The following is a 25627-nucleotide window of genomic DNA, read 5'->3' on the forward strand; positions in this document are numbered from 1 at the left end:
CTCTCCCTATCCCTCTATCCCCCTCACCTGGTCCCTATCCCTCTATTCCCCTTCACCTCCTCTCCCTATCCCTCTATCCCCCTCACCTCCTCTCCCTCCCTCTATCCTCCTCTCTCTCCGTCTATTCCCCCTCACCGTGCACGGTAGTCCTGTATGTAGTTGACAGGGTTAGATCTGAGTGCAAGGGAGTGGAGTGTGCTGGTTCCCAGAGCCCCCAGTCCCCTCAGTGTGGAGATGGCGTTCTCAGAGAGACACAGGTGCTCCACGGCCGGGAGCTTTTGCAGCTGACGTACATGTCAGGTGGTTACGATGCAGGTTCAGGCTTCGGCACCTAGAGGAAAGAGAACAGAAGTACGGTTGTCACTACATGAAGTGAAGAGATGGGCATTGTGGGTAGTGTAGTAATTTGTAGGCGTATATTGATGCGTTGTATGTAGTGTAGTATATTGGTAGGCGTATAGATGGGCATTGTGGGTAGTGTAGTAATTGGTAGGCGTATATTGATGCGTTGTATGTAGTGTAGTATATTGGTAGGCGTATAGATGGGCATTGTGGGTAGTGTAGTAATTGGCAGGCATATATTGATGCTTTGTATGTAGTGTAGTATATTGGTAGGTGTATAGATGGGCATTGTGGGTAGTGTAGTAATTGGTAGGCGTATATTGATGCGTTGTATGTAGTGTAGTATATTGGTAGGCGTATAGATGGGAATTGTGGGTAGTGTAGTACCTTGGCAGGCATATAGAACTCAGGTCTGTGAGGGAGTTATTGATCAGCTGGAGTCTCTCCACTCGGATCAGCCTCCTCAGGATCCGACTGAAGTTTTCCTGCTGAAACAGATCCCCCAAGTCCTGATAGGACAGATTCAGCTCCTGGGAATACCAGGAATAAAGACAGAGGTTACTCAGGCCCTGATAGGACAGATTCAGCTCCTGGCCCACGACCCCATTTTGATATCTGAAAATTCTCGCGACCCCATTTTGATATCTGAAAATTCTCGCGACCCCATTTTGATATCTGAAAATTCTCGCGACCCCATTTTGATATCTGAAAATTCTCGCGACCCCAACCATGTGAACAAAAATTATGTAATTAACAGCCCATGGTTACTTTTTTAACGTGGGGCTATGACAGTCAATTGTAAAAGAGTCTGACATAATGTCTCATCTCACCCCCACATCCATTGTGAATGACAACAGTTCCTCTCTCAATGCAAAACATCTTTCCACCACTCCCCCTCGATAACCACCAAGCCTCGGTGTGAAATAGAACATGCTTGGATCACATATCTCCACATAGTTTTGTGATCAGGAGTGAACGATTTACTTTACAATCAAAGTTACCTGCTGCAGTATATCTCTGAGTTCTGCGCTCAGCTCTTTTGCCGCCAGTTGCTCTCGGTGTATCCATTATAGCTCAGCGGGTGTATGTGTCCATATAGCAGAGTGTAGAGGCCTGCCTGCCATCCCGTCATAGATGGAGCCCCATCTGTGGAAAACGCCCACCATTCGACCCCGTATAGAATCTGTTTTTCATCGATATAGCCACGCAGCCCACTGAACATCCCGTATAGAATCTGTTTTTCATCGATATAGCCACGCAGCACACTGAACATCCCGTATAGAATCTGTTTTTCATCGATATAGCCACGCAGCACACTGAACATCCCGTATAGAATCTGTTTTTCATCGATATAGCCACGCAGCCCACTGAACATCCCGTATAGAATCTGTTTTTCATCGATATAGCCACGCAGCACACTGAACATCCCGTATAGAATCTGTTTTTCATCGATATAGCCACGCAGCCCACTGAACATCCCGTATAGAATCTGTTTTTCATCGATATAGCCACGCAGCCCACTGAACATCCCGTATAGAATCTGTTTTTCATCGATATAGCCACGCAGCACACTGAACATCCCGTATAGAATCTGTTTTTCATCGATATAGCCACGCAGCCCACTGAACATCCCGTATAGAATCTGTTTTTCATCGATATAGCCACGCAGCCCACTGAACATCCCGTATAGAATCTGTTTTTCATCGATATAGCCACGCAGCACACTGAACATCCCGTATAGAATCTGTTTTTCATCGATATAGCCACGCAGCCCACTGAACATCCCGTATAGAATCTGTTTTTCATCGATATAGCCACGCAGCCCACTGAACATCCCGTATAGAATCTGTTTTTCATCGATATAGCCACGCAGCACACTGAACATCCCGTATAGAATCTGTTTTTCATCGATATAGCCACGCAGCACACTGAACATCCCGTATAGAATGTGTTTTTCATCGATATAGCCACGCAGCACACTGAACATCCCGTATAGAATGTGTTTTTCATCGATATAGCCACGCAGCACACTGAACACCCCGTATAGAATCTGTTTTTCATCGATATAGCCACGCAGCCCACTGAACATCCCGTATAGAATCTGTTTTTCATCGATATAGCCACGCAGCAGACTGAACATCCCGTATGGAATCTGTTTTTCATCGATATAGCCACGCAGCAGACTGAACATCCCGTATGGAATCTGTTTTTCATCGATATAGCCACGCAGCAGACTGAACATCCCGTATGGAATCTGTTTTTCATCGATATAGCCACGCAGCCCACTGAACATCCCGTATAGAATCTGTTTTTCATCGATATAGCCACGCAGCCCACTGAACACCCCGTATAGAATCTGTTTTTCATCGATATAGCCACGCAGCCCACTGAACATCCCGTATAGAATGTGTTTTTCGTCGATATAGCCACGCAGCACACTGAACACCCCGTATAGAATCTGTTTTTCATCAATATAGCCACGCAGCACACTGAACATCCCGTATAGAATCTGTTTTTCATCGATATAGCCACGCAGCCCACTGAACATCCCGTATAGAATGTGTTTTTCATCGATATAGCCACGCAGCACACTGAACACCCCGTATAGAATCTGTTTTTCATCGATAAAGCCACGCAGCACACTGAACACCCCGTATAGAATGTGTTTTTCGTCGATATAGCCACGCAGCACACTGAACATCCCCCGTGCCGTTTCATCGTGAGACAGAACAATATGTCCTAGCATGTAGCATCCCCTCGACGTGTAGCGAACAGAAGTCGATGCGGCTCGGCCCTCACAGCTAACGTCTATTTGGAGAGAGCAGAAGGTGGGGAGTTTTTGAATCGTTCAGTCGGTTTCCTCTTGATTGCTAACTATAGCATCAATTCTTAGTTTCACAGTGTTATCTGACAAAGGCCTTGATGTGAATTTATGTTGCTCTGCCTCCCCACACATCCTTTTCACCAAATCAACTGTGACCGGTAATATCAAAGTCTCTGCAACAGTGTGTGGTTTCATAGAGTAGCAGGCCTAGGCCTTCACTGTGGGAATGATTCAACGGTGTGTGGTTTTATAGAGTAGCATACCTTCACTGTGGGAATGATTCAACAGTGTGTGGTTTCATAGAGTAGCAGGCCTTCACTGTGGGAATGATTCAACAGTGTGTGGTTTCATAGAGTAGCAGGCCTTCACTGTGGGAATGATTCAACGGTGTGTGGTTTTATAGAGTAGCATACCTTCACTGTGGGAATGATTCAACAGTGTGTGGTTTCATATTGTAGAGGGCCTAGTACTTCACTGTGGGAATGATTCAACAGTGTGTGGTTTCGTATTGTAGCGGGCCTTCACTGTGGGAATGATTCAACAGTGTGTGGTTTCATAGTGTAGCGGGCCTAGTCCTTCACTGTGGGAATGATTCAACAGTGTGTGGTTTCATAGAGTAGCAGTCCTTCACTGTGGGAATGATTCAACAGTGTGTGGTTTCATATTGTAGAGGGCCTAGTACTTCACTGTGGGAATGATTCAACAGTGTGTGGTTTCGTATTGTAGCGGGCCTTCACTGTGGGAATGATTCAACAGTGTGTGGTTTCATAGTGTAGCGGGCCTAGTCCTTCACTGTGGGAATGATTCAACAGTGTGTGGTTTCATAGAGTAGCAGTCCTTCACTGTGGGAATGATTCAACAGTGTGTGGTTTCATAGTGTAGCAGTCCTTCACTGTGGGAATGATTCAACAGTGTGTGGTTTCATAGAGTAGCAGGCCTTCACTGTGGGAATGATTCAACAGTGTGTGGTTTCATAGTGTAGCAGGCCTAGTCCTTCACTGTGGGAATGATTCAACAGTGTGTGGTTTCATAGTGTATCAGGCCTAGTCCTTCACTGTGGGAATGATTCAACAGTGTGTGGTTTCATAGTGTATCAGGCCTAGTCCTTCACTGTGGGAAGGATTCAACAGTGTGTGGTTTCATAGTGTATCAGGCCTAGTCCTTCACTGTGGGAATGATTCAACAGTGTGTGGTTTCATAGTGTAGCGGGCCTAGTCCTTCACTGTGGGAATGATTCAACAGTGTGTGGTTTCATATTGTATCAGGCCTAGTCCTTCACTGTGGGAAGGATTCAACAGTGTGTGGTTTCATAGTGTAGCAGTCCTTCACTGTGGGAAGGATTCAACAGTATGTGGTTTCATAGTGTAGCAGGCCTTCACTGTGGGAATGATTCAACAGTGTGTGGTTTCATATTGTAGCGGGCCTTCACTGTGGGAATGATTCAACAGTGTGTGGTTTCATAGTGTAGCAGGCCTAGTCCTTCACTGTGGGAATGATTCAACAGTGTGTGGTTTCATAGTGTAGCAGGCCTTCACTGTGGGAATGATTCAACAGTGTGTGGTTTCATAGTGTAGCGGGCCTAGTCCTTCACTGTGGGAATGATTCAACAGTGTGTGGTTTCATATTGTAGCGGGCCTTCACTGTGGGAATGATTCAACAGTGTGTGGTTTCATAGAGTAGCAGTCCTTCACTGTGGGAATGATTCAACAGTGTATGGTTTCATAGTGTAGCAGGGCTAGTCCTTCACTGTGGGAATGATTCAACAGTGTGTGGTTTCATAGTGTAGCAGGGCTAGTCCTTCACTGTGGGAATGATTCAACAGTGTATGGTTTCATAGTGTAGCAGGGCTAGTCCTTCACTGTGGGAATGATTCATGTGCCACGGTCAAGTGCAGCCTTCTCCCACAATCTAAGGGCGCTCTCTGGTTGAATTTCAACTTTCAGATTTTAGATTTGAATAATTTTCATTTTGATTTTGATTGAGAGACAAAAATATGATACTATAATATATACAGCATCAGTCAAAAGTTTGGACACAAATACTCATTCAAGGGTTTTTCTTTATATTTACTATTTTCTACATTGTAGAATAATAGTGAAGACATCAAAACTATGAATTAACACATTGAATCATGTAGTAACCAAAAAAAGCGTTAAACAAATAAAAACATATATTTGAGATTCTTCAAAGTAGCCACCCTTTGCCTTGATGACAGCTTTGCACACTCTTAGCATTCTCTCAACCAGCTTCACCTGGAATGCTTTTCCAACAGCCTTGAAGGAGTTCCCACATATGCTGAGAACTTGTTGGCTGCTTTTCCTTCACTCTGCGGTCCAACTCATCCCAAACCATCTGAATTGGTTTGAAGTCGGGGAATTGTGGAGGCCAGGTCATCTGATGCAGCACTACATCACTCTCCTTTTTGGTCAGATAGCCCGTACACAGCCTGGAGGTGTGTTGGGTCATTGTCCTGTTGAAAAACAAATGATAGTCCCACTAAGCACAAAGCAGATGGGATGGCATATCACTGCAGAATGCTGTTGTAGCCATGCTGGTTAAATGTGCCTTGAATTCTAAATAAATCACTGACACCAGAAAAGCACCCCAACACCATCACACCTCCTCCTCCATGCTTCCCGGTGGGAACAACACATGCAGAGATCATCCGTTCACCTACTCTACGTCTCACAAAGACACCGCTGTTTTCATATCAGGCAACCCCACATGGGGTCGCGACCCTTAGTTTAGGAACTGGATAGGTGTGAGCAATTCAGTGATGGCTGCACCAACTGTAGGTTTCAAATGAAAAGGCTAAGGGGTTGAGGCTGTTTTCATAACCAAACCTTTTTGGACCAGTCATACTGTTGCAGGATGAGAGAGGCAGGTTGTGGGGGGAGGAGCTGTGTAAGGGGGTGTCAAAAGATGGGAGGGTAAGAGGTGAGTAGAGCGAGAAGGGTGGACTGGAGGGTGAGAATGTGGCATAAGGCGTGACACTCACAGGGGTTGTGACGATTCCGGAATCTGGACTCTGATCCACGGAGAGGGGTGTGTGTGTGACGCTGATTTCAGAATACTGGGAGGAGTGGGATTTGGGAAAACTGCCAATGCTCGTGTTCACACCTGAGGAACTGGGAGAGAAGGACAACAACACACCTGAGGAACTGGGAGAGAAGGACAACAACACACCTGAGGAACTGAGAGAGAAGGACAACAACACACCTGAGGAACTGGAAGAGAAGGACAACAACACACCTGAGGAACTGAGAGAGAAGGACAACAACACACCTGAGGAACTGGGAGAGAAGGACAACAACACACCTGAGGAACTGGGAGAGAAGGACAACAACACACCTGAGGAACTGGGAGAGAAGGACAACAACACACCTGAGGAACTGGGAGAGAAGGACAACAACACACCTGAGGAACTGGGAGAGAAGGACAACAACACACCTGAGGAACTGGGAGAGAAGGACAACAACACACCTGAGGAACTGGGAGAGAAGGACAACAACACACCTGAGGAACTGGGAGAGAAGGACAACAACACAGCTGAGGAACTGGGAGAGAAGGACAACAACACACCTGAGGAACTGAGAGAAAAGGACAACAACACACCTGAGGAACTGGGAGAGAAGGACAACAACACACCTGAGGAACTGGGAGAGAAGGACAACAACACACCTGAGGAACTGGGAGAGAAGGACAACAACACACCTGAGGAACTGGGAGAGAAGCACAGCAACACACCTGAGGAACTGAGAGAGAAGGACAACAACACACCTGAGGAACTGGGAGAGAAGGACAACAACACACCTGAGGAACTGGGAGAGAAGGACAACAATACACCTGAGGAACTGGGAGAGAAGGACAACAATACACCTGAGGAACTGGGAGAGAAGGACAACAACACACCTGAGGAACTGGGAGAGAAGGACAACAACACACCTGAGGAACTGGGAGAGAAGGACAACAACACACCTGAGGAACTGGGAGAGAAGGACAACAACACACCTGAGGAACTGGGAGAGAAGGACAACAACACACCTGAGGAACTGGGAGAGAAGGACAACAACACACCTGAGGAACTGGGAGAGAAGGACAACAACACACCTGAGGAACTGGGAGAGAAGGACAACAACACACCTGAGGAACTGGGAGAGAAGGACAACACACCTGAGGAACTGGGAGAGAAGCCCAACAACACACCTGAGGAACTGGGAGAGAAGCCCAACAAGGAGTTAGAGGGTGAAATATGTACACGACATGACCACAAGAATGTGGACACTTGCTCGTCAAACATCTCATTCCAAAATCATGGACATTAATATGGAATTTGTCCCCCTAAAAGTAAAAGTTGGCAAAAATATAAATAGTAAAGTACAGATACCCCCAAAAACTAATTAAGTAGTACTTTGCACCACTGAAATTAGGCCTTGCTCGCAGTCGGAATTCCAATTCACCCCAAAGGTGTTCGATGGGGTTGAGGTCAGGGCTCTGCGCAAGCCAGTCAAGTTCTTCCACACCGATCTCGACAAACCATTTCTGTATGGACTTCGCTTTGTGCACAGGGGCATTGTCATGCTGAAACAGGAAAGGGCCTTCCCCAAACTGTTGCCACAAAGTTGGAATCGTCTAGAATGTCATTGTATGCTGTAGCGTTAAGATTTCCATTCACTGGAACTAAGGGGCCTAGTCCCAACCATGAAAAACAGCCCCAGACCATTATTCCTCCTCCACCAAACTTTACAGTTGACACTATGCATTTGGGCAGGTAGCGTTGTCCTGGCATCCTCCAAACCCAGATTCGTCCATCGGACTGCCAGATGATGAAGCGTGATTCATCGCTCCCAGTGGCGGTTCTAGCTTGTACGCCCCCCCACCCCCCCTTCAGCCCCCCCAACACAAATAAATAATCAGAACATTTAAAACTATATAAATATAAAAATATATACAAAAATAAGACTCATAAATATTCAAATGTAGTAACAAAGACAAACAGAAACACAGTTGTGTTGATTTGGCACTCGAGCATCAATACATTACCCATCCCCCAACACTGTCAACCAAGAGTCAAGACTAAACCAATTCACCTTGGTGGTGTGCAGACTGGTTTTATATTATTCTTAACGATTTCTCACAAACCAGAACAAAAATGCATAAATATGTCTGTGAAACTACATATTCACTGAATTGTGGTTTATTTGGTAGCATTTCGTAGTGTGACTGATTTTACTAATTGCATCAGTACTGTACAAAGTTAGAGGGGCGCTATTTTATAGATTCCCCCACTCACCCTGCCTCGGGCTTCCAGTGGGGAGACCTGAGGTCAACCTACCCCTGCCCCCCCCTGCCTCGGACTTCCAGTGGGGAGACCTGAGGTCAACCTACCCCCGCCCCCCCCCACCTCGGGCTTCCAGTGGGGAGACCTGAGGTCAACCTACCCCCGCCCCCTCCCCCCCCTACCTCGGGCTTCCAGTGGGGAGACCTGAGGTCAACCTACCCCCGCCCCCTCCCCCCCTGCCTCGGGCTTCCAGTGGGGAGACCTGAGGTCAACCTACCCCCATCTCATACTTCTGAGTGGGAGACCTTCCCAGGCAGTAGCCTGTCTAGCTCACAAACTAGATTCAGGGCGCCCACTCCGACAAGGTTAATTGACACACAGTCCCACACGGTGACATGATATCATTGACGTGACATGCAAATGAGCGATAGAAAACCGATCGCGCAAATGTCAACATTCAGATTTTTTGGGGTGCAGGCGCCCCGTGCCGCCCCTGGCAAGATGCATCGCCTGTACCTAAATTCGCCACTGATCACTCCAGAGAACACGCTTCCACTGCTCCAGAGTCCAATGGTGGCGAGCTTTACACCACTCCAGCCGACTCTTGGCATTGTGTATGGTGATCTTAGGCTTGTGTGCGGCTGCTCGGCCATGGAAACCCATTTCATTAAGCTCTTGTTGAACTATAATTGTGCTGATGTTGCTTCCAGAGTGAGTTTGGAACTCGGTAGTAAGTGTTGCAACCGAGGACAGACGATATTTACGCGCTTCATCTCGGTCCCGTTCTGTGACCTTGTGTGGCCTACCACTTCGCGGCTGTGCCGTTGTTGCTCCTAGACGTTTCCACTTCACAATAACAGCACTTACAGTTTACCGGGGCAGCTCTATCAGGACAAAAGTTTGACAAACTGACTTGTTGGAAAGGTGGAATCCTATGACGGTGCCACGTTGAAAGTCGCTAAGCTCTTCAGTAAGGCCATTCTACTACCAATGTTCGTCTATGTAGATTGCATGTCTGTGTACTCGATTTTATACAACATCAGCAACGGGACTGGCTGAAATAGCCAAATCCACTCATTTGAAGGAGTATATATAGTGTATGAAGGAGTGAGCGAGACTGAGTGGGATGAAAGTGAGAAATGCAAAGGGAAGAGAAGGTAGGAGGAGTGTGACAACACAGAGAGAGAGAGAGCATATCAATTGCAACAGCTTCAGAGCCAAAAGAAAATAAAATAAAAATATGTAAAACCAAGCCTTGAACGTCCCAGTAAATGAATATCTAACATATTCTTCTCTTCGGGCCTGTTTTTCTATCATCGGCCTAAAACCTCAGGCTCGACTCTTTCTGTAGTCCACTCCTCAAGTACCTGCACCTTGATGAAACCCTGACCCTCTGCTGACCGGTTTCGGTTACAGTGAACTCTGCCTCGCTCACCGGGGCGTCGCCATAACAGCGGACACCCGACCAGGTGTCATTAGTTTATAAAAGCTGCATTAAAGGAACCTGGATAGTAATGTTTGTATAATTAATATTGTCTATTTTCGTGTACACTAGTAATAATTGTGCACATATAACATATAGGCTTGTTGCATGGAAAAATAACCATGGACATAAATAATACAGCCTAGGCTAATGAAACACTGCAGAATGAGAAATCATACTTAGTCTACATGCAAACCAGTCAACACTTTTCGCTGGTTAAGTCTACATTTGTAAAAAAAAAAAAAAATCCAACTTCAAGCACTGCTCAATGGAAGAATAAAATGACTGTTTCAGTATGATAGGTTGGATAAAGGAATAAAGACAGACACCAAATCCCACTTCTGACACCATGTTTCAGTATGATAGGTTGGATAAAGGAATAAAGACAGACACCAATGTCAAGTTCAATAGCCTTGTTAAGCATTGTACAAATCCCTACGCGTGGAGTCTGGGGAACAGTCCAGCTAGTCGATTACCTATCAACTAGACTCCGTAACAATGACAACATAAAAAATGTATTGCCCATTTAACCCACCTTTCTGACATCTCCCAAAGTTATACCGAATTTCCTTGGCCTTTAGCGCGTTATGAACGGAGAGTAGTCTTACAGCGCTGTAGTTTCCCATGGGGCGAAATGCCCGTTAGTCCTGGCGTAACGTCCTGGCGTGCTCCAGTGTCTGGACGCATACAGAGACCTGCGTCGGTGTGCTCTCGCAGAGCGGCAGAGGCAGGTCACCGGGGGCAGGTTACCCGCGCAGGTTGTGTCACCAAGTTATCTCTGTGTCGCACAGGCAGGAGGAAAGTGTACAAGGGGTAATTTAGATTCCAGTACATAAAGACAAAGACACTCGGTCAGGTCAGCAGAGGTGGAAATGATCGAATGCATAAGGTTTAAAAGCATTCTCAGTTAGCCTGGTGTTTGTCAGACCACGAGACATCCCAAAAATCTGTATTTTAACGAAAATGTCTGTAGGCTCCGAAAAAACTAATTTATAGGCCATGGAAAGATGAGGCTCTCACGAACAAGATGGTGGTCTCCGTTTTTCTCTACGCCGCACAATCCCCACGGGGCTGGTCTGAAGTCAACACCGTCGATGTGTCCAATTCTGTTTGTAGCGTCCGAACGGTTTGCGCTACAAACCAATGTTACACCCCCCCCCCCCTCCCCACTGTGGAAAGGGGAGATTCTCCGTTTTGCTCTAAAACCACCACAAGTGTCACGGGATTCTGCTGAAGCTAAACAGTACCTGGTTTTTAAAAAATGAATGGAAGTACGGAGGTAATTTTGTGCCTACCCTAAAAAAGTAGTTAAACAGGGCCTATGTGTAGATATAGGACAGACACTTTAAAACCTTGTTCCTTTGTTCCTTATTTTTCATTTTATTGACTCTCATTTTTTTGTTGCCATTTATGAATGTGTTATTCAATGCGTTTCTATGAGCTATAGTAGTAAAGGCCAAATTCAATATTTTAATCACATAATTTTTAAATATATATTTTTTGATATACGAAAGTGTTCCAAAAAATCTAAATCAAATATGTTAAAATCCATAGTATGAACATCTTAAAACAATTCCAGAACATCTTGCCTGTTTAAAGTGACAAGTAGTCTAGACCTAAGGATTATCACATATTTGTTGTACTTTACCTCTTTTTCTCCCCAATTGGTAGTTACAGTCTTGTCCCATCGCTGCAACTCCCATACGAACTTGGGAGAGGCGAAGGTCGAGAGCCATGCGTCCTCCGAAACACGACCCTGCCCAGACACACTGCTTCTTGACACACTGCTCGCTTAACCCAGAAGCCAGCCACACCAATGTGTCGGAGGAAACATCGTACAACTTGCAACTGAAGTCACCGTGCATGTGCCCAGTCGCCACAAGGAGTCGCTAGAGCGCGATGGGACAAGGACATGCCAGCCGGCCAAACCCTTCCTAACATGGACGACGCTGGGCCAATTGTGCGCCGCCTCATGGGTCTCGGTCGGCTGCGACACAGCCCAGGATCGAACCCGGCTCTGGAGTGACGACTCTAACACTGATCAGTGCCTTAGACCGCTGTGCCACTCGGGAGCCCTATCAGGTATTTTCATTGAGTAGCATTCTTTTAAGAAATAAATTAGAATATTATTTATTGCTTTTAATTAAACACAAAAGTGATCATTCTTGTTTCGTTTTATTGCATACTTTAAATACAGAAATTATCTTTTCTTGGTTTGAGAAAAAAAACATGAAATATGAGAAAGATATAGATTAATGCTCCATTCCCATAAACACAGTTGAATTTGAGCTCAAAGGAAAGCAGTCTGTGCTTGAAGCGAATGAAGGATTTCCCCACTTTTATTCTGGCGCAAGGCCTCCAACAACCTTTGATTCAATTAACTGTGGGTTCATGTGCGCGCTGATCAATCACGTTCTGGGACCGGACCTGCTGCTCTGTACAGCGGTGCACACTATTGAACCTGAATACCAAATGAATAGATCTTCGGGAAGAACGCTGTTCTATATCCCACTCACCCTGTGACTGAACCCACAGTGGCTATTCCGTCTCGGACATTGATCTCTCAATAGCGCATGTAATAAGTATGAAGTGGCTTCTGTAATGATATGATTATACTGCCTACATTGTTCTGTAATTATATCATACTGCCTACATTGTTCTGTAATTATATCATACTGCCTACATTGTTCTGTAATTATATTATACTGCCTACATTGTTCTGTAATTATATCATACTGCCTACATTGTTCTGTAATTATATCATACTGCCTACATTGTTCTGTAATTATATCATACTGCCTACATTGTTCTGTAATTATATTATACTGCCTACATTGTTCTGTAATTATATCATACTGTCTACATTGTTCTGTAATTATATCATACTGTCTACATTGTTCTGTAATTATATCATACTGTCTACATTGTTCTGTAATTATATCATACTGCCTACATTGTTCTGTAATTATATTATACTGCCTACATTGTTCTGTAATTATATCATACTGTCTACATTGTTCTGTAATTATATCATACTGCCTACATTGTTCTGTAATTATATCATACTGCCTACATTGTTCTGTAATTATATCATACTGCCTACATTGTTCTGTAATTATATTATACTGCCTACATTGTTCTGTAATTATATCATACTGTCTACATTGTTCTGTAATTATATCATACTGTCTACATTGTTCTGTAATTATATCATACTGTCTACATTGTTCTGTAATTATATCATACTGCCTACATTGTTCTGTAATGATGTGATTATACTGCCTACATTGTTCTGTAATTATATCATACTGCCTACATTGTTCTGTAATTATATCATACTGCCTACATTGTTCTGTAATTATATCATACTGCCTACATTGTTCTGTAATTATATCATACTGCCTACATTGTTCTGTAATTATATCATACTGCCTACATTGTTCTGTAATTATAACATACTGCCTACATTGTTCTGTAATTATATCATACTGCCTACATTGTTCTGTAATTATATCATACTGCCTACATTGTTCTGTAATTATATCATACTGCCTACATTGTTCTGTAATTATATCATACTGCCTACATTGTTCTGTAATTATAACATACTGCCTACATTGTTCTGTAATTATATCATACTGCCTACATTGTTCTGTAATTATATTATACTGCCTACATTGTTCTGTAATTATATCATACTGTCTACATTGTTCTGTAATTATATCATACTGCCTACATTGTTCTGTAATTATATCATACTGCCTACATTGTTCTGTAATTATATTATACTGCCTACATTGTTCTGTAATTATATCATACTGCCTACATTGTTCTGTAATTATATCATACTGCCTACATTGTTCTGTAATTATATCATACTGCCTACATTGTTCTGTAATTATAACATACTGCCTACATTGTTCTGTAATTATATCATACTGCCTACATTGTTCTGTAATTATATCATACTGCCTACATTGTTCTGTAATTATATCATACTGCCTACATTGTTCTGTAATTATATCATACTGCCTACATTGTTCTGTAATTATAACATACTGCCTACATTGTTCTGTAATTATATCATACTGCCTACATTGTTCTGTAATTATATCATACTGTCTACATTGTTCTGTTATTATATTTACATTTACATTTAAGTCATTTAGCAGACGCTCTTATCCAGAGCGACTTACAAATTGGTGCATTCACCTTATGATATCCAGTGGAACAACCACTTTACAATAGTGCATCTAACTCTTTTAAGGGGGGGTTAGAAGGATTACTTTATCCTATCCTAGGTATTCCTTAAAGAGGTGGGGTTTCAGGTGTCTCCGGAAGGTGGTGATTGACTCCGCTGACCTGGCGTCGTGAGGGAGTTTGTTCCACCGTTGGGGTGCCAGAGCAGCGAACAGTTTTGACTGGGCTGAGCGGGAACTGTACTTCCTCAGAGGTAGGGAGGCGAGCCGGCCAGAGGTGGATGAACGCAGTGCCCTTGTTTGGGTGTAGGGCCTGATCAGAGCCTGAAGGTACGGAGGTGCCGTTCCCCTCACAGCTCCGTAGGCAAGCACCATGGTCTTGTAGCGGATGCGAGCTTCAACTGGAAGCCAGTGGAGAGAGCGGAGGAGCGGGGTGACGTGAGAGAACTTGGGAAAGTTGAACACCAGACGGGCTGCGGCGTTCTGGATGAGTTGTAGGGGTTTAATGGCACAGGCAGGGAGCCCAGCCAACAGCGAGTTGCAGTAATCCAGACGGGAGATGACAAGTGCCTGGATTAGGACCTGCGCCGCTTCCTGCGTGAGGCAGGGTCGTACTCTGCGAATGTTGTAGAGCATGAACCTACAGGAACGGGTCACCGCCTTGATGTTAGTTGAGAACGACAGGGTGTTGTCCAGGATCACGCCAAGGTTCTTAGCACTCTGGGAGGAGGACACAATGGAGTTGTCAACCGTGATGGCGAGATCATGGAACGGGCAGTCCTTCCCCGGGAGGAAGAGCAGCTTATATCATACTGCCTACATTGTTCTGTATTGATATGATAATGCTGCCAACATGAATCTGTAGTGATATGATAATGCTGACAGCATGGTTCTGTAATGACAAGATAATGCTGCCAACATGGTTCTGTAATGAAATGATAATACTGCCAACATGGTTCTGCAATGATATGATAATGCTGCCACCATGGTTCTGTAGTGATGTGATAATGCTGCAATCATGGGTCTGCAGTGATACGATAATGCTACCAACATGGTTCTGTAGTTATATGATAATGCTGCCAACATGATTATGTAGTGATATGATAATGCTGCCAACATTGTTCTGTAGTGATATGATAATGCTTCAAACATGATTATGTAGTGATATAATAATTCTGCCAACATTGTTCTGTAGTGATATAATAATGCTGCCATCATGGTTCTGTAATGATAAGATAATGCTGCCAACATGAATCTGTAATGATATGATAATGCTGCCAACATGGTTCTGTAATGATATGATAATGCTGCCAACATGAATCTGTATTAATATGATAATGCTGCCAACATGGTTCTGTAATGATATGATAATGCTGCCAACATGAATCTGTATTGATATGATAATGCTGCCAACATGGTTCTGTATTGATATGATAATGCTGTCAACATTAATCTGTATTGATATGATAATGCTGCCAACATGGTTCTGCAATGATATGATAATGCTGCCAACATTGTTCTGCAGTGATATGATAATACTGCCATCATGGTTCTGTATTGATATGATAATGCTGCCAACATTGTTCTGTAGTGATATGATAATGCTGCCAACATTGTTCTGTAGTGATATGATAATGCTGCCAACATTGTTCTGCAGTGATATGATAATACTGCCAACATTGTTCTGTAGTGATATGATAATGCTGCCAACATTGTTCTGCAGTGATATGATAATACTGCCAACATTGTTCTGTAGTGATATGATAATGCTGGCAACATTGTTCTGCAGTGATATAATGCTGCCAACATTGTTCTGCAGTGATATAATACTGCCAACATTGTTCTGTATTGATATGATAATGCTGCCAACATTGTTCTGTAGTGATATGATAATGCTGCCAACATTGTTCTGCAGTGATATGATAAAACTGCCAACATTGTTCTGTATTGATATGATAATGCTGCCAACATTGTTCTGTAGTGATATGATATTGCTGCCAACGTGATTCTGTAATATGATAATGCTGCCAGCATGGTTCTGTAATGATATGATAATGCTGCCAGCATGGTTCTGTAATGATATGACAATGCTGCCAACATGGTTCTGTAATTATATGACAATGCTGCCAACATGGTTCTGTAATGATAAGATAATACTGCCAACATTGATATGATAATGCTGCCAACATTGTTCTATATTGATATGATAATGCTGACAGCATGGTTCTGTAATGATAAGATAATACTGCCAACATGGTTCTGTAGTGATATGATAATGCTGCCAACATTGTTCTGTAATGATATGATAATGCTGCCAACATTGTTCTGTAATGATATGATAATGCCTACAGCTTCCTTTCCATCATCTGCATTGAGGGGAGCTGAGGAGAGGAAGCCTCTGAGCTGCAGCCTCCTTCCCTAGTCTTGTCTGTCCTCCAGTGTGCCATTGACAACTTATGTGATCAGATCTCCCCTCCATGCCAAATGATGGTCCTATTCTTGCCCCCCAAAAATATTGCTCAGATTTGGTATAGGCCTACTCTGTTCTTGCTGCTGTGAGGTGTAGTGATGCGGAGGGCTTGTCAAGGTCATTTCCAGTGTTAACGTGACAATACTGTTATATGGCCTTTCACCTCAGAGGGTGTTCATTAGAAATTATGTAATTACTATTACAGTACAATGTTGTAAGTAGAGTAATTACAACGCTACTACACAGGTATAAGAGCAATTTAATATAAAGTAGTTTTACCAAATACAATTCAATGCAATTATATACAAAAAGACACCAGACAATTGTAACTGGAACACATTCATATTTAATTTTCAGTAAAAGAGTGAATACAGCTGGTGTTATAATTTCTCCCTGTTTCATCCAAACACAGTCTCCAACTGCACACCTCTTAGCACGTCTTAGCAACCTGTTCACCTACCTGCAAAAAACCTCCACTAAAATCAACAACTCATAAGGCATATTAGTTCATCAGGATTGGAACCAAGTACTTATAGCATAATAAAAAAAAAAAAAAGAGGAACCAAGATAGAATTACTAAGATTCTGTGTGATTAAATACATAAATTTTCTGCACACGTTGTTTTGTTGTTGTTGCAATACATATCTAGTCTGGTATCTAAGACAGTAGTAAATATACAGGGATATAATGGTGGTGATTTGGGAGACACACCTTTAAACGACAGAGTGTGTGTGTGTGTGTGTGTGTGTGGCTAGTGAATTTAAAGGGGCAGTACATGGATATATAATTTATTTCTACTGATCCAATAGATAACATTACTTTTTTTTATATTTTCAAAAGTATGTGGACACCCCTTCAAATGAGTGAATTCGGCTATTTCAGCCACACCCGTTGCTGACAGGTGTAATAAAATCGAGCACACAACCATTCAATCTCCATAGACAAACATTGGCAGTAGAATGGCTCGTACTGAAGAGCTCAGTGACTTTCAATGTGCACCTTTCCAACAATTCAGTTCCTCAAATTTTTGCCCTGGTAGAGCTGCCCCGGTCAACTAAGTGCTGTTATTGTGAAGTGGAAACGTCTAGGAGCAACAACGGCTCAGCCGCGAACTGGTAGGCCACACAAGGTCACAGAACGGGAATGCTGAGTGCTGAAGCGCGTAAATATTGTCTGTCCTCAGTTGCAACACTCACTACCGAGTTCCAAACTGCCTCGGGAAGCAACGTCAGCACAGGAACTGTTTGTCGGGAGCATTCATGAAATGGGTTTCCATGGCCGAGCAGCTGCACACAAGCCTAAAATCCCCATGTGCAATGCTAAGCGTTGGCTGGAGTGGTGTAAAGCTCACCACCATTGGACTCTGGAGCAGTGGAAACACGTTCTCTGAAGTGATGAATCATGCTTCACCATCTGGCAATCCGATGGACGAATCTGGGTTTGGCGGATGCCAGGAGAACGCTACCTGCCTCAATGCATAGTGCCAACTGTAAAGTTTGGTGGTGGAGGAATAATGGTTGTGGACTGTTTTTCATGGTTCGGGCCAGGCTCCTTAGTTCCAGTGAAGGGAAATCTTCATGCTACAGCATACAATGACATTCTAGACGATTCTGTGCTTCCAACTTTGTGGCAACAGTTTGGGGAAGGCGCTTTCCTGTTTAAGCATAACAATGCCCCCGTGCACAAAGCGAGGTCCATACAGAAATGGTTTGTCGAGATCAGTGTGGGAGAACTTGACTGGCCTGCACAGAACCCTGACCTCAACCCAATCGAACCCCTTTTGGGATGAATTGTAAAGCCGACTGCAAGCCAGGCCTAATCGACCAACATCAGTGCCCGACCTCACTAATGCTCTTGTGGCTGAATGGAAGCAAGTCCCCCACAGCAATGTTCCAACATCTAGTGGAAAGCCTTCCCAGAAGAGTTGAGGCTGTTATAGCAGCAAAGGGGAGACCAACTTCATATTAATGCCTATGATTTTGGAATGAGATGTTCGATGAGCAGGTGTCCACATACTTTTGTTCATGTAGTGTATTTACATCTCTCTCTTGTGGTTAAAGCTTACAGTATCAAAACACAGTCACATTATATGTATTTTTCAATATATATAATATATAGAATAGGAATCATATATATTCTCGATAAGAGTATAAAAACACAGCCGACGACGGGGAGAGGAAAGGTTGCGTTTATGCCCTCGTTTTGCCTGGATCTGATTGGCTTTGAGCATATGACCGCATAGCAGGATAGCAGCACACTGGAATCCCATTGGCCGTCTCCGTAGTTACATGGAGTCGTTGTCGAAGTCAGTAGGGTCGATGACCTCCGGTGTCATAACCCTGCCCATGAACAGGATAGAACCTGGAGAGGAGGAGAGGAAGAAACTGTCAGAGAAGACACTAGGGTCAGAGACATAGAGAAGGAGACAGAGACTGACGGATGGACAGACAGACAGCGTTACACACACCTGTCCTGCGGTTTCTGATGAGGAAGAAGAAGGGGTGATCCGCCATGACCTGAGGGTACAGAACCAGAGTCCTGGTGAGAGCTATCATTCCTACAGGGAGAGAGAGAGAACATTCAACACACGGGGAGATTCTCCGTTGCATACTTCTCTCTCCTTTCTCCTTGCCTCCTTCTCAAAACACATTGGATAAGAAAGCCAGGAGTCCCTCCCATCTGCCCTTCTCCTCCAATGGGTTTTAAGAAGGAGGTGAGAGGATGCAAGGAGTATACAATTGAGTGTCATTTAAATTGACTGACACTGAACAGTCAGCAGGAGGGAGCACTGTTTATATATCATCCATATGGAACACAGTACTGTAGTGAGAAGACCTGTTTATATACCATTCATATGGAACACAGTACTGCAGTGAGAAGACCTGTTTATATATCATTCATATGGAACACAGTACTGTAGTGAGAAGACACCACAGTACTGTAGTGAGAAGACCTGTTTATATATCATTCATATGGAACACAGTACTGCAGTGAGAAGACCTGTTTATATATCATTCATATGGAACACAGTACTGTAGTGAGAAGACACCACAGTACTGTAGTGAGAAGACCTGTTTATATATCATTCATATGGAACACAGTACTGCAGTGAGAAGACCTGTTTATATATCATCCATATGGAACACAGTACTGCAGTGAGAAGACCTGTTTATATATCATTCATATGGAACACAGTACTGTAGTGAGAAGACCTGTTTATATATCATTCATATGGAACACAGTACTGTAGTGAGAAGACACCACAGTACTGTAGTGAGAAGACCTGTTTATATATCATTCATATGGAACACAGTACTGCAGTGAGAAGACCTGTTTATATATCATCCATATGGAACACAGTACTGTAGTGAGAAGACCTGTTTATATATCATTCATATGGAACACAGTACTGTAGTGAGAAGACCTGTTTATATATCATTCATATGGAACACAGTACTGTAGTGAGAAGACACCACAGTACTGTAGTGAGAAGACCTGTTTATATATCATTCATATGGAACACAGTACTGCAGTGAGAAGACCTGTTTATATATCATCCATATGGAACACAGTACTGTAGTGAGAAGACCTGTTTATATATCATTCATATGGAACACAGTACTGTAGTGAGAAGACACCACAGTACTGTAGTGAGAAGACCTGTTTATATATCATTCATATGGAACACAGTACTGCAGTGAGAAGACCTGTTTATATATCATCCATATGGAACACAGTACTGTAGTGAGAAGACCTGTTTATATATCATTCATATGGAACACAGTACTGTAGTGAGAAGACCTGTTTATATATCATTCATATGGAACACAGTACTGTAGTGAGAAGACACCACAGTACTGTAGTGAGAAGACCTGTTTATATATCATTCATATGGAACACAGTACTGCAGTGAGAAGACCTGTTTATATATCATCCATATGGAACACAGTACTGTAGTGAGAAGACCTGTTTATATATCATTCATATGGAACACAGTACTGTAGTGAGAAGACCTGTTTATATATCATTCATATGGAACACAGTACTGTAGTGAGAAGACCTGTTTATATATCATTCATATGGAACACAGTACTGCAGTGAGAAGACCTGTTTATATATCATCCATATGGAACACAGTACTGTAGTGAGAAGACCTGTTTATATATCATTCATATGGAACACAGTACTGTAGTGAGAAGACACCACAGTACTGTAGTGAGAAGACCTGTTTATATATCATTCATATGGAACACAGTACTGCAGTGAGAAGACCTGTTTATATATCATCCATATGGAACACAGTACTGTAGTGAGAAGACCTGTTTATATATCATTCATATGGAACACAGTACTGTAGTGAGAAGACCTGTTTATATATCATTCATATGGAACACAGTACTGTAGTGAGAAGACACCACAGTACTGTAGTGAGAAGACCTGTTTATATATCATTCATATGGAACACAGTACTGCAGTGAGAAGACCTGTTTATATATCATCCATATGGAACACAGTACTGTAGTGAGAAGACCTGTTTATATATCATCCATATGGAACACAGTACTGTAGTGAGAAGACCTGTTTATATATCATCCATATGGAACACAGTACTGTAGTGAGAAGACACCACAGTACTGCAGTGGGAAGACACCACAGTACTGCAATGGAAAGACACCACAGTACTGCAGTGGGAAGACACCACAGTACTGCAGTGGGAAGACACCACAGTACTGCAGTGGGAAGACACCACAGTACTGCAGTGGGAAGACACCACAGTACTGCAGTGAGAAGACACCACGGTACTGCAGTGAGAAGACACCACGGTACTGCAGTGGGAAGACAACACAGTACTGCAGTGAGAAGACACCACGGTACTGTAGTGAGAAGACAACACAGTACTGCAGTGGGAAGACACCACAGTACTGCAGTGGGAAGACAACACACAGGATCGACTCTGACAGAGATTGACAAGAAGAATAGAAAAGAGAGAGAGAGAGAGAGAGAGAGAGAGAGAGAGAGAGAGAGAGAGAGAGAGAGAGAGAGATGTATATATATAGAGAGAGAGGGATGTATATTTATAGAGAGAGAGAGGGATGTATATTTATAGAGAGAGAGAGGGATGTATATTTATAGAGAGAGAGAGGGATGTATATTTATAGAGAGAGAGAGGGATGTATATTTATAGAGAGAGAGAGGGATGTATATTTATAGAGAGAGAGAGGGATGTATATTTATAGAGAGAGAGGGATGTATATTTATAGAGAGAGAGAGGGATGTATATTTATAGAGAGAGAGAGGGATGTATATTTATAGAGAGAGAGAGGGATGTATATTTATAGAGAGAGAGAGGGATGTATATTTATAGAGAGAGAGAGGGATGTATATTTATAGAGAGAGAGAGGGATAGAGAGAGATGTATATTTATAGAGAGAGAGAGGGATAGAGAGAGATGTATATTTATAGAGAGAGAGAGGGATAGAGAGAGATGTATATATATATAGAGAGAGAGAGAGCGATAGAGAGGTATAGAGAGAGAGGAATAGCAAGAGCACAGGTGGATAGAGAGGAAACATTTAAAAGCGAGAGAGAGCGAGAGAGAGACAGAGAGAGACAGAGAGAGACAGAGACAGAGAAAGACAGTAAGGGTAGACCCTGCAGACAGAATGTAATTTCAGGAAGTTAACGATGAGGTCAGTAAGGGTAATAGAGGAAGTGGACAGGATATAAAGAGGTCCTCTGATGAGGGGTGGTGGAGGTGAGGAGATGATGATGCAACCATAAGGTCACCTGATCCTGCAGCTCCCTCCGCCCCCTCCTCGGTCACCTCCAGGTAGGCCTTCTGCACCGCCTTCCCAATGAACAGGTCCTTACCGTCTGGACAACACACACACACACACACACACACACACACACACACACACACACACACACACACACACACACACACACACACACACACACACACACACACACACACACACACACACACACACACACGGTAAAGCAGAAACACAAAAGAGGAGACTCATTTCACACTCCAACATGTAAAGTGTTTCTAACTCTGCTGGCTGAGACTGTTAAAGATCTCTATCCAACTACTGCTGTCCTCTGACGGGTGGCGCCGTTCTGTCAATCCGACCCACTCAGAATGAGGTACCTGGTAGAGATTCTCAAGGTGTCTCTTTCCGTCTGCTCAGAGTCATGTATAGAGAGTTGAGACAATTTGGTTTCTATTTGAAAGTTCCTCAGACCGCCACTTTCTCCTCCATCGCCGTTGCTAAGTGATAATGTACGCCTCGGCGTTGCTAAGTGATCATGTACGCCTCGGCGTTGCTAAGTGATAATGTACGCCTCGGCGTTGCTAAGTGATAATGTACGCCGTGGCGTTGGGCTGTTTATTTCTGATAGTTTTCTGAACCTACGATGATGTCCAGCGAAAGCAGACATGCATTTTGTTGACACCACAACACAGTAAAGACTTGGTTACACATTATCCCCAATGCTAATCAATAAATACACTACCGTTCAAAAGTTTGGGGTCACTTAGAAATGTCCTTGTTTTTGAAAGTCCTCAGCTGGCAGCTTCATTAAATAGTACCCGCAAAACACCAGTTTCAATGTCGACAGTGAAGAGACGACTCCAGGATGCTGGCCTTCTAGGCAGAGTTGCAAAGAAAAAGCCATATCTCAGACTGGCCAATAAAAAGAAAAGATTAAGATGGGCAAAAGAACACAGACACTGGACAGAGGAACTCTGCCTAGAAAGCCAGCATCCCGGAGTTGCCTCTTCACTGTTGACGTTGAGACTGGTGTTTTGCGGGTACTATTTATTTTATTTTAATTTATTTTTTAAATAAATGTTATCACCTTTTCTCCCCAATTTTTCGTGGTATCCAATCGCTAGTAATTACTATCTTGTCTCATCGCTACAACTCCCGTACGGGCTCGGGAGAGACGAAGGTCGAAAGCACGCGTCCTCCGAAGCACAACCCAACCAAGCCAAACTGCTTCTTAACACAGCGCGCCTCCAACCCGGAAGCCAGCCGCACCAATGTGTCGGAGGAAACACCGTGCACCTGGCCCCCTTGGTTAGCGCGCACTGCGCCAGGCCCGCCACAGGAGTCGCTGGAGCGCGATGAGACAAGGATATCCCTACCGGCCAAACCCTCCCTAACCCGGACGACGCTAGGCCAATTGTGCGTCGCCCCACGGACCTCCCGGTCGCGGCCGGCTGCGACAGAGCCTGGTCGCGAACCCAGAGACTCTGGTGGCGCAGCTAGCACTGCGATGCAGTGCCCTAGACCACTGCGCCACCCGGGAGGCCCTTGCGGGTACTATTTAATGAAGCTGCCAGTTGAGGACTTGTCAAACTAGACACTCTAATGTATATGTCCTCTTGCTCAGTTGTGCACCGGGGCCTCCCACTGCTCTTTCTATTCTGGTTAGGGCCAGTTTGCGCTGTTCTGTGAAGGGAGTAGGTCACAGCGCTGTATGAGATCTTCAGTTTCTTGGCAATTTCTCGTATAGAATAGCCTTCATTTCTCAGAACAAGAATAGAGTGACGAGTTTCAGAAGAAAGTTCTTTGTTTCTAGCCATTTTGAGCCTGTAATCAAACCCACAAATGCTGATGCTCCAGATACTCAACTAGTCTAAAGGCCAGTTTAATTGCTTCTTTAATCACGGCAACAGTTTTCAGCTGCCCTAACATAATTGCAAAAGGGTTTTCTAATGATCAATTAGCCTTTTTAAAATTATAAATTTGGAATAGCTAACACAACGTGCCATTGGAACACAGGGGTGATGGTTGCTGATAATGGGACTCTGTACACCTATGAAAATATTCAATAAAAGAAAATCTGCCGTTTCCAGCTACAATAGTCATTTACAACATTAACAATGTCTACACTGTATTTCTGATCAATTTGATGTTATTTTAATGGACAGCACTAAAAACAAGGACATTTCTAAGTGACCCCAAACCTTTGAACGGTAGTGTACGTCTGTTAAATTCACTGCTCTGTTTACAGCGGGTCATTTCCCGGCACAGCCAGAAGAGGACTGGCCACCCCTCAGAGCATGGTTCCTCTCTAGGTTTCTTCCTAGGTTCTGGCCTTTCTAGGGAGTTTTTCCTACCCACCCCTCAGAGCCTGGATCCTCTCTAGGTTTCTTCCTAGGTTTTGGCCTTTCTAGGGAGTTTTTCCTAGCCACCCCTCAGAGCCTGGATCCTCTCTAGGTTTCTTCCTAGGTTTTGGCCTTTCTAGGGAGTTTTTCCTAGCCACCGTGCTTCTACATCTGCATTGCTTGCTGTTTGGGGTTTTAGGCTGGGTTTCTGTACAGCACGTTGTGACATTGGCTGATGTAAAAAGGGCTTTATAAATACATTTTATTGATTTATTTCATATGGAACTGTCTGTAGTGCTCTGCCTGCTCTGTTTACAGTGAGTCATTTCACAGGGAACTGTCTGAAGGACTCTGCCTGCTCTGTTTACAGTGAGTCATTTCACAGAGAACTGTCTGAAGGACTCTGCCTGCTCTGTTTACAGTGAGTCATTTCATAGGGAACTGTCTGTAGGACTCTGCCTGCTCTGTTTACAGTGAGTCATTTCATAGGGAACTGTCTGAAGGACTCTGCCTGCTCTGTTTACAGTGAGTCATTTCATAGGGAACTGTCTGAAGGACTCTGCCTGCTCTGTTTACAGTGAGTCATTTCATAGGGAACTGTCTGTAAGACTCTGCCTGCTCTGTTTACAGTGAGTCATTTCACAGGGAACTGTCTGTAGGACTCTGCCTGCTCTGTTTACAGTGAGTCATTTCATAGAGAACTGTCTGTAGTGCTCTGCCTGCTCTGTTTACAGTGAGTCATTTCACAGGGAACTGTCTGTAGTGCTCTGCCTGCTCTGTTTACAGTGAGTCATTTCATAGGGAACTGTCTGTAAGACTCTGCCTGCTCTGTTTACAGTGAGTCATTTCACAGGGAACTGTCTGTAAGACTCTGCCTGCTCTGTTTACAGTGAGTCATTTCATAGA

The 25627-nt window shown here is 43.7% G+C and overlaps 1 protein-coding gene across 2 annotated transcripts in view; it reads right to left on the reverse strand.

The window, feature by feature from the left end:
• Positions 1 to 16922: 16922 nt before the first annotated feature.
• Positions 16923 to 25627, reverse strand: part of LOC129843401 (neuroserpin-like) — a 49377-nt gene continuing 40672 nt past the window's right edge. For both annotated transcript variants that reach the window (XM_055912109.1, XM_055912107.1), the window contains exons 7-9: positions 22387 to 22473; positions 19067 to 19156; positions 16923 to 18960 (exon numbers count right to left, since the gene is read on the reverse strand). In XM_055912109.1, coding sequence (XP_055768084.1) covers positions 18884 to 18960; positions 19067 to 19156; positions 22387 to 22473 — 254 coding nt within the window. In that variant the 3' untranslated portion in view covers positions 16923 to 18883. The remainder of the gene's footprint in view (positions 18961 to 19066; positions 19157 to 22386; positions 22474 to 25627) is intronic.

Source organism: Salvelinus fontinalis, unplaced genomic scaffold (genome assembly GCF_029448725.1).
Source record: "Salvelinus fontinalis isolate EN_2023a unplaced genomic scaffold, ASM2944872v1 scaffold_0129, whole genome shotgun sequence".
NCBI lineage: Eukaryota > Metazoa > Chordata > Actinopteri > Salmoniformes > Salmonidae > Salvelinus > Salvelinus fontinalis.